General features: G+C 36.1%; 1 protein-coding gene across 1 annotated transcript in view; it reads right to left on the reverse strand.

Annotated features, from left to right (window-relative positions):
- BMPR2 (bone morphogenetic protein receptor type 2) overlaps positions 1-11,170 on the reverse strand; it is a 201,451-nt gene that overhangs the window by 81,417 nt on the left and 108,864 nt on the right. Inside the window, exons 2-3 of the mRNA XM_029934043.1 lie at positions 3,053-3,223; positions 1,777-1,947 (exon numbers count right to left, since the gene is read on the reverse strand). Coding sequence (XP_029789903.1) covers positions 1,777-1,947; positions 3,053-3,223 — 342 coding nt within the window. The remainder of the gene's footprint in view (positions 1-1,776; positions 1,948-3,052; positions 3,224-11,170) is intronic.

Genomic DNA, 11,170 nt, shown 5'->3' on the forward strand with positions numbered 1-11,170 from the left:
GGGCACCTGGGTGGCTCAGTCATTTAATCATCTGACTTTGACTCAGGTCATGATCTAATAGTTTGTGAGTTTGAGCCCCACATCAGGCTCTGTGCTAATAGCTCAGAGCCTGGAGCCTGCTTCAAATTCTGTGACTCTCTCTCTCTCTCTCTGCCACTCCCCTGCCCATGCTCTCTCTCTCTCTCAAAAATAAACATACATAAATAAGTAAATAGGGGCACCTGGGTGGCTTAGTGGGTTAAGCATCTGACTTTGGTTCAGGTCATGATCTCACAGTTTACGGATTCAAGCCACACGTCCAGCTGTGCTGACAGCTTGGAGCCTGGAGCCTGCTTTGAATTCTGTGTCTCCCTCTCTCTCTGCACCTTCCCTGTTCATGCTCTGTATTTCCCTCTCTGAAAAAACAAACTTAAAGAAAAAATTAGAAAATAAATAAAAATTAAAAAATAAATAAAGCCTAATTCTGGACATTACGTTTGTTCACTGCTACCAAGGTGCATTGCTTCTTGTCCTTTTCAACAAATAGAGCTAAGAAATCTACATAGTATGTGAACACTACACATATGAATATAAATATCTACACATAAAAATAATTACACATATTTATATGGCCACATATACGTGTAAGTAACATACATATGTTTATTTTTAAAGTCATAAATCCATACTTATATCTTGAATTATAATCTATTCACATAATATTCTTTTGTCTTCCCCATCTATAATTGTTTGTGCCTATTCCCTCAGTAACAGCAAGAACATCAACACCATTTACTCATTTTTTCTTAACCCTATTATACATCTACAGTTATTTCAGAATTGCTTTGTTCCACACTACCAAAAAACAAATCTAAAAGAGTTCAGTACTTGTTTATATTTCACCCCCATCTCTTATATCCCATTTTGCCCAAAAGAATATATATAGTCAAACACCGTGTGTGTAAAATCCTTACATAAGTTCTTTCATTCCATTTTATATCCTTTCCACTCCACTCTCTCCTTCCCTTGTTAGTAACCAACTTCATTGTTTTCTGGGTTACCTTTTGTTTTTGTTTTCTTGTTTTTGTAAATTACAGTAAGCTTTCTGTTATACACAAAAGAAAGCATAGTATTTATGCTTTTTAGTCACCTAACATTATCTCTAGAAATCACTCCATATCAATTCATAAAGATCTTACTCATTTTTCTCTTACAGAGGTATAGTTAGTTCTCTATTACATATGTATACCAGAGTATATTTTAACTAATCTCCTATTCTTGAACCTTTAGATATTTTCCAATATTTTGCAGTTACAAATAATACTGCAATGGATAACTCTATACATATATATTTTATTTTTAAGTAAGCTCTATGCCCAATGTGGAGCTTGAACTCATAACCTTGAGATCAAGAGTTGCTACTCTACCCAGTGAACCAGCCAGGCACCCCTATGCATATGTATTTTTGTATCTTTAGAAATATACCTTCAAGATAAATTCCTATAGATGGGGGTGCTGGGGAAAAGAGTAAGCAAGCACACATGTAGTTTTCTTAATATCACCAAATTCTCCCCCAGAGGGACTGGAAAGTACTGTATTTTGATTCAAAATTATTTGGTAACCTACTGATACCTTGGAAATCCTGGCGCACCTCTTTTGGATTTCAGGTGTTAGCAAGAGTAATCTCATGATGTTTTGAACTCTCTCTCACTCGTGGCCAAACTGATATTATTATATATTTTTAAATTTTGCAAATCTTTGGAGAAAAAGGAAAAGTAGGATACTTAAAGTACTTACTGAGTGGTGTTGTGTCTGGAGGTGGAAAATTCTCAGTAAAGTTGACATTACACAAGTCTGTGCTACAGCAGCAAAAACGGTATGTTCCATTCTGAATTGAGGGAGGTGTAGTAGTTACTACACATTCTTCATAGTGACATTCCTGGGGATCTCCAATGTGAGACCAACATCCTACAAATTGATATTAATGTAAGCAAGTTAGGGGTTAATGCAATTACAAAATTAAAAGAAAAACAAATTAGTAATTACACTCAGTGTGACAGAATAAGCCATATACATAAAAGTTATAAAACACTCCTGCAAGTCAATAAGAAATACGTTTTTTTAAATAACAAAAGAAGTGGCAAAGTATTAAGTATTTCATGGAGAGAAAAGCCACCAATAAAGGTGTAACCTCATCATTTATCTAAGAATTATTATTAAAGCAACAGTAAGATTTAATTTTTATCTACGTCTATTAAATTGTTCTAGGTTTAAAAACATAATATACAATTTTAACAAGGTTTCAGTAACACTCCTATATATTGCTAGAGGAAATGTAAATGTATACAGCATTTCCAGAAAGCCATATGGCAATTTTCAGAAAGAGCCTTTAAAATATTCATGCTTTATAATTTAATACTTCTACCTCCAGCAATCTATTCTAAGAAATAGTCAAATATAATCAAAGATTTATGTTCAAAGATGTCCACTGACGTATTGCGTATTATAGTAAAACTGGAAAACAATAAAATGTTCAACAACAGAGTGATGTGTAAGTAAATCGCGTGTATAAAATACATGTATACACAAAGAAATATTGTACAGAGGTTAAAATGTTCTCAAAGAATATTTAAAGATATGGGAAAATGTTCATAATATAATTTAAGATAGGAAAAACTGGCTATGAAATTATTTATACATACAGCATCATTCTAATTTTGAATATGTTTATACACACATATAAACATACATGTATATAAAAATAAACTAATATGGGAATAAACTAATATGGCAAAAGAGTTTATAAGAGCATGGAATTGTAGACATTTGTTTTTCTTATAGTTTTCCATATTTTCTAAACTTCATAAAAGAGAATACATTATTAACATTATAATATGAAAAATAAGCTAAAGTCCAATTACCCTTTGTCGGGTTTATGGATGAATTTATACATGGATATATAGTTTTAAACTATTTTCCTGGAGTGGGTTTTAATCTACCTCCATATTCTTTTTAGATCAATTTCAATGATATGAAACACAAAGATATTCCAGATAAGAAAAGTATTACTTGCCTTGTTTAACGAGATTTATATCCCCTTTTGATTTCTCCCAAAGGCCATAGCAAGTGCTACCTTTTGAACACAATATTGTTCCATTTTCATGAGAGATTCGACTCTCACCTATGCCAAGGTCTTGTTGATACGGATCTTTAAATGCACATAGACGTTCTTGGTTCTGAGAAGCTAAAATAAATAAAAGAATGATGGATTTATTTTTATGATAATCTTGGCAAAGCATTATTTTATAAAATCTTATTCTTTGTGAAAGGCATAAATTCTTCTACCAAATCCTTATCAAGACCTGAATAAATTTGTAATTTTATAATTATTCAATAACTTCTACCTGCTCATTAGCTAGCACCTCCAAAAAACAATAAAACTTGAAAACTGATTTCTCAAAACTGATCTCTTCTTAACACAAATTATTCTCACCACTCTCCTATTAAACAACTTAGGTATGTGAAAAAAGAAATACAACTTTATTTTTTTTACTAAAATTTTTTTTTAATGTTTATTCATTTTTGAGAGAGAGACAGAGAGAGAGCGTGAACAGGGGAGGGGCAGAGAAAACGGGAGATACAGAATCCAAAGCAGGCTCCAGGCTCTGAGCTGTCAGCACAGAGCCCAATGCGGGTTTTGAACTCACGAACCATGAGATCATGACCTGAGCCGAAGGTGGAAGCTCAACTGGCTGTGCCATACAGATGCCATAAGAAATATCATTTTAAAAGTCCATGCTTTAAATTATCAAAACTTCAAAACAAAAGACAAGCAAATTAACAAACCTAGAGGGCTGAATAATTTTGTAAAATTCTCCAGGATTCACTTTTATCATATTTTAAAGTCAGCTGTAGAAAGCTAAACATACATCACTGGGCATAGTAAACTATGGATGAGGAAGAGTGACTACCAGTGGGGTACATGGTTTCTTTTTGGGCAGATGGAAATGTTCTAAAATTAGATTGCAGTGATGGTTACACAATTCTGTAAATTTACAAAAAAAATAATCAGTCACTTAAAATGGCATACAAATTATACCTTAATAAATTTGTTTTACCAAAAAATGTTTATTAATTTTTGTAAAAGACAGAGACAGCGTGAGCTGGGGAGCAGCAGAGAGAGACCGAGACACAGAATTCGAAGCAGGCTCCAGACCCCAAGCTGTCAACACAGAGAGCGACATGGGGATCAAACTCACGAACTGTGAGATCATGACCTGAGCCAAAGTCAAATGCTTAACTGACTGAGCCACCCAGGAGCCCCAAATATCCTTAGTTTTTAAAACAAATTTACTGGGGCACCTGGGTGGCTCAGTCAGTTAAGCGCCCAACTTTGGCTCAGATCATGATCTCACAGCTCCTGAGTTCGAGCCCCGCATCATCCTCTGTGATGACAGCTTGGGGCTTGGAGCCTGCTCCAGATTCTGTGTGTGTCTCTCTCTCTGACACTCTTTTGCTTGTTGCTCTCTCTCTCTCTCAAAAATAAATAAATAAATAAAAACATTAAAAAAAAAACTAAGGCAATTAGTGGGCAAAAAGAAAATGATTTTCTGCTATTAAAAAATCAATAGGGAGAGGAATTAATATTGAGGAACAGCATGGAGACCTTGAGTTTGTCTTGTCCCTGAAATGCAGCTAGATCAGCATCCAACCATTTTGAACACCTAGGAAACGGATCTAGGGATTAATGCAACAATCTGCATAACTTGAGCCACAGAACTCAGCAGGTACGCAGTACAGAAAAGTGAACTGGGGGACAGAAAAGCTGTGGAGAGAAGGGAGCTGCTTTTGCGTAGTCTGAACAGAGAGAGAAGAGAAATGGGGAGAGTGCAAGGCATTGGGATCATGCAAGAAAAGCATTCCCCTAGAGAGTATCTGGAGAGAAAAAGAGTGAAAACACTTGCAGGGCACTGACCAAGAAATCTGTTTCCCCAAATCACTGACAGGGAGGAAAGAGAGGTTTTCAATACCACCAGGATTCTATAAACCATGGAGCACAGAGTATGAAGTTTCAGAACTTAGTGCCTGGTGGTGCTCTGGTGAGAAGGCAGGGCAAAACCCCAGAGGAAGGCAGTGCTGGTTTGAGGGGTCCATATGCCACAGAGAGAGAGAAACAGTCCCCTTACTTAGAGTGAATATGGTAGAGGAGTTATGGCCTCCCCACAGGCAAAAGTCCCAGGGGACTCCAGAGAGCTGCCATATTTACTAATATTCAAAGACACCAGATTGTGGCAAAACCTGGTGCTGGCTGTGTGTTGTGATTTGCCACCATCTCCGAACCTCTGTTGCTGCACTATAGCATGAATGTTTTCTGGGACAAGCTGGAACCTGGTCATTGCCCAGCGAGAGACTGTCCCCCAGAAAATCAACCGTAGGGGTCTCTGAAGTATGGAGTTTTTAAACACAACCCTTTCTGAGATAAAATTCAGAAGGGAGGTGCCACCTGGCAAACAGACAGCTTGGACATGGACAGGGTAGAGGTGGGAAGTGGATGGAGGCCTGAGACAAAGGTGAGAAGCTTGATCAAGTGTCAGTGAGAGTGCAAAATTCCTATAGCAGACTAGAGAGCTGGATGAAGCCATTACCACTTCTCCCATGATGTGCATGCAGGCATCTCATACCACACTGATCCATCCCAATAAGCTAAGCAGCATGACCTAATGGAGAACAGAGCGACTACATCAACACCCGCCCAACTACACCCTCCAAGCACATCCCCCAGAAGACCAACAGAAGTCACTCCACCTACTTAATGTAAGGACTATAGAGTGATTCATAGTTTCAGTTCCAGGGTAAACTGGATATAAGTTCATTCAGGTTTCATTCCGTTTGACAGCTCAGAGCCTGGAGCCTGCTTCAGATTCTGTGTCTCCCTCTCTCTCTGCTACTCCCCCCACCTCTCCCTCTCCCTCTCTCTCTCTACACATTGTTCTCAGGTGCACACAGAACCTTCTCCAGAATAATGTGCCACAAATCAGCCCTCAAAAAGTACAAAAAGATCAAGATCATACCATGCATATTTTCAGACCACAATACTATGAAACTCAAAATCAACCACAAGAAAAAATTTGGAAAGACTATGAATATTTGGAGACTAAAGAACATCCTATTAAAGAGTGAATGGCTTAACCAAGAAATTTAAGAGGAAATTAAAAAGTATATGAAAGCCAATGAAAATGAAAACACTACAGTCCAAAACCTCTGGGATGCAGCAATGGTGGTCCTAAGAGGGAAGTATATAGCAATCCAGGTCTTCCTTAAGAATGAAGAAAGGTCTCAAATACACAACTTTACACCTAAAAGAGATGAAAAAAGAACAGCAAATAAAGCCCAAAACCATAAGAAGAGAAATAATAGAGACTAGAGCAGAAATCAATGATATTGGAAAAACAAAACACAAGAACAGTAGAGCAAATCAATGAAACCAAGAGCCAGTCACTTGAAAGAATTAACAAACTGATAAACCCCTGGCCAGATCAAAAAGAAAAAGGCAAGGACCCAAATAAATAAAGTCATGAATAAGAGAGGAGAGATCATAACCAACACCACAGAAGTGTAAACAATAATAAGAGCAATTTAATGCCAACAGAGTGGGCAATATGGAAGAAATGGACAAATTCCTAGAAATATATAAACTACCAAAACTAAAACAGGAAGAAATAGAAACTAGAAATAGAAAATAGAAAAATTTACTGAAACAGTAAAGAAATTGAATTAATAATAAAAAAAATCTGCCAACAAACAAGAATCCAGAGCCAGATGGCTTTCCAGGGGAATTCTACCAAACATTTAAAGAAGAGCTGATACCTATTCTTTTGAAGCTATTCCAAAAAATAGAAATGGAAGGAAAACTTCCAAACTCATTCTAGGAGGCCAGCATTACCTTGATTCCAACACCAGACAAAGATCCCACTAAAAAGAGTAACTACAGACCATTTCCCTGATCAACATGGATGCAAAAATTTTCAACAAGATACTAGCAAACCAGATCCAACAATACATTCAAAGAATGATGCACCATGATCAAGTGGGGTGCAGGGCTGACTCAATTTCCACAAATCAACGTGATACATCATATTAATAAAAGGATAAGAACCACATGATCCTCTCAATAAATGCAGAAAAAAAGCATTTGACAAAATACAGCATCCTTTCTTAATAAAAGCCCTCAAGAAAGTAGGGACAGAGGGAACATACCTCAAGATCATAAAGACCATATATGAAAAACCCACAGCTAATATCCTCCTCAATGGGGAAAAACTGAGAGCTTTTGCCCTAAGGTTAGGAACACAACAGGGATGCCCACTCTCACCACTGTTATTCAACATAGTGTTGGAAGTCCTAGCCTCAGCAGTAAGACAACACAAAGAAATAAAAGGCATCCAAATTGGCAAAGAGGAAGTCAAACTTTCATTCTTCACAGACGACACGGTACTATATGTGGAAAACCGTAAAAATTCCATCCAAAAACTGCTAGAACTGATACATGAATTCAGCAAAGTCATAGGATATAAAATAGATGTACAGAAATTGGTTGCATTTCTATACACCAATAATGAAGCAGCAGAAAGATAAATCACGGAATTGATTTCACTTACAATTGCAGTGAAAACCATAAATTAGCTAGGAATCAACCTAACCAAAGAGGTGAAAAATCTATACACTGAAACTATACAAAGCTATGAAAGAAATTGAAGAAGACACAAAACAAAGGAAAAACTGTCCATGCTCATGGATTAGAAGAACAAATATTGTTAAAACGTTGATACTACACAAAACAATCTATATATTCAATGCAATCCCTATCAGAATAACACCAGCATTCTTCACAGAGCTAGAACAATCCTAAAATGTGTATGGAACCAGAAAAGACCCCAAATAGTCAAAGTAATATTGAAAAAGAAAACCAAAGCTGGAGGCATCACAATTCTAAACATCAAGCTGTATTACAAAGCTGTAATCATCAAGACAGTATAGTACTGGCACAGAAACAGACATACAGATCAATGGAACAGAATAGAGTACTCAGAGGTGGACCCACAAACATATGGCCAACTAATCTTTGACAGCAGGAAAGCCAGAAGCAGAAATGTTCAATCACACCTTATGCTGAAGGAACAGCCCAATGTATTTCAATGCTCGTTAATGTTTTTCCATATACATAATCTAATTCCAATAGAATATTTGCCACATAATTTATCAGCTAACAATATTTATCAACTTTACTGAGAATACCAAAGAAGTAAAAGGTTATCAAAAGCAACCTCTGATAACCTTTGCTTATTTGATTTCTTAAAGCTGACATTCCTAATACATTTGACTAGTCAGAATAACAGTCTAATACACATGGCCAATATATTTATTCCTCATGGAATAAGATGAGATACATGTGAGGATAAGGGTGTATCTTATTTTATCTACTGTGGCCTAATTCACTAGCACCATAGTACTGGGAATGATCTATGAAAATAATGTTTCCTGAACCTACAAAACTAAGCACCGAACTTTCTGGAGAAGAAATTAAAGAGCCAAGAACAATATACCCAAATCCATTCAGATACAGAGACCTGCCATATTTATAATAAGAGAAGCACCATCAAAGTATTGGGCAAGGCAAAGAGGTATTCACAAGTAGCTAATATAGAGCCTAGCCTTCAACAAGCATCTTACATGGTTTGTTTAGAGATACATAGTAATTACTAACTTCAGTAATCACAAAGAATAATTACTAAAAAATAAATGTAATGTGATTTACACATTTAAAACCATTTAGGCAGTTTTCTATGAGACACTACTAATATCAACTAAATACCCATAAAATAAAGTACAACCTATTTATAAAAATTCCAGGAATCAGTGTAATTATGATTCTACCATATTTCTGCAACACGTAGCTACATATTCAAAGCCATTTAATGACAACTTTAATTATATTTACTAGGTTATCTTGCACATTTAATACCAGTATTTCTTTTAACCATCCTCATTTGCAAACTTTACCAAATGATCGTAAAGATTAAAATCAAACATATTTTGGGGTGCCTGGGTGGCTCAGTCGGTTAAGGGTCCAATCTCGGCTCAGGTCATGATCTCACAGTTCGTGGTTTCGAGCCCCAGCCCGCATCGGGCTCTGTGCTGATAGCTCAGAGCCTGAAGCCTATTTCAGATTCTGTGTTTCCCTCTCTCTCTGCCCCTCCCCCATTCATGCTCTGTCTCTCTCTGTCTCAAAAATAAATAAACTATAAAAAAAATTTAAAAAAATCAAACATATTTCAACATATAAAGCAGATACAACAAAGGATTCATACTTAAAAGTGTCAAACTGGGGCGCCTGGGTGGCTCAGTTGGTTGAGCATCCAGCTTCAGCTCAGGTCATGATCTGACAGTTCATGGGTTAGAGCCCCGCATCAGGCTCTGTGCTGACAGTTAGCTCAGAGCCTGGAGCCTGTCTTCAGATTCTGTGTCTCCCTCTCTCTCTCACCCTCTCCTGTTCTCTCTCTCTAAAATAAATAAAACATGAAAAAAATTTTTTTAAAGTTTCAAACTATAAACAAAAACTCTGTAATGCAGATATAAAAAGCATATCTAAAGGCCTAATTCCTTTTTCCTATCCCATCTCATTTTTATAATTTTTATTATTATTATTTTTTTAGTAATCTCTACATGGGGCTCAAATTGATCAAGCATCCTATGCTCTTCTAATTCAGCCAGCCAGGAGCCTCCTCTATTTTTCGACTCGGGTTCAGTGCTTCTTACCTACTACCATATTACTAAAGTTCCATAAACCACTCTGTTTCCTTTTCTGTCCTAATTGTTAGAAAGGTCATAATTTATTTATTTATACTTAATTATTTTTATGAGAAAGGAAAACAACATCTACTTGGAAAATACTATTTGCCCTTTCCCTTTTTACCAAATATCCTCACATTATTTGAATTTTCATGAAATTATATCCACTACTTAAATATTTCAAAAACAAAAGAGTATTTGTATTTGAATAATTTATTTTTACATTAAAATTTTTTATTTTGAAATAATTATAAGCTTCAAAAGTAGTAGGAAAGAAATGCAGAGTGAAGTCTAATGCCTCCTTCCTCAGTGCAAACATTCCACATAATCACTACACAATACCAAAATCAAGAAACTGACATTAAGAGGTGCCTGGGTGGCTCAGTCAGTTAAGTGTCTGACTTCGGCTAGGGTCATGATCTCACGGTTTGTGAGTTAGAGCCCTGCATCAGGTTCTGTGCTGACAGCTCAGAGCCTGGAGCCTGCTTCAGATTCTGTGTCTCCTTTTCTTTCTGCCCCTCCCCCACTCATGCTCTGTCTCCTCTCTTTCTCTCTCTCTCTCTCTCTCTCTCTCTCTCTCTCAAAAAAAAATTAAATTTTTTTTTACCTTTTACAAAAAAAAATTGACATTAAGATAATTCATAGTTTATTCAGATTTCACCAGTTAAGCATGCAATAATCTGTGTGTGTGTAAATCTATGCAATTCTGTTTATTCTATCAAAGTCACAATAGTTAACTGTACTACCCCAAAATTCCCTCATGTTAACCATTTATAATCACCATTTGTTTGTTTCCATTCCTAAAAAACAAAAAAACACTAATCTGTTATCCAGCTTAATTATTGTTATTTCTTGATTGTTGTATAAAGAGAATCATGCAATACATATCCTTTTGAGGTTGGCTTTTTTCACTAAGTAAAATTTCCTTGAGGCTCATCCAAGTTGCTGCCTGTATCAACAGTTCATTACTTTTTATGGAGTCAAAGTCCATCATATGAATGTGCCACAATCTGTCTAACTTTTTACCCTTTAAAAGGTCATCTGGGTAGTATCCAGTTTTTGGCTATCAGAAATAAAACTGCTACGAACATCTGTGTACATGTTCGATTTTAATAGAAATTTGTTTTATTTAAAGTAAAATAATAATATTTTAGAAAGATAAAGTATGGTGTCTACAAAAAGGAACTTGACATTAAGACCACTTGCTCAACCAACAGAATACATTATGCCCCATCATATACATTTGTCCACTAAAAACTTACATAGCATTCAAATTCCCTAACTTTCTCTGACCAAGTACTTCTAGTACTGGCAGTAATTGGCTTGTACTACAAAATCTTGG

This window comes from Suricata suricatta, chromosome 3, assembly GCF_006229205.1.
Source record: "Suricata suricatta isolate VVHF042 chromosome 3, meerkat_22Aug2017_6uvM2_HiC, whole genome shotgun sequence".
Taxonomy (NCBI): Eukaryota; Metazoa; Chordata; class Mammalia; order Carnivora; family Herpestidae; genus Suricata; species Suricata suricatta.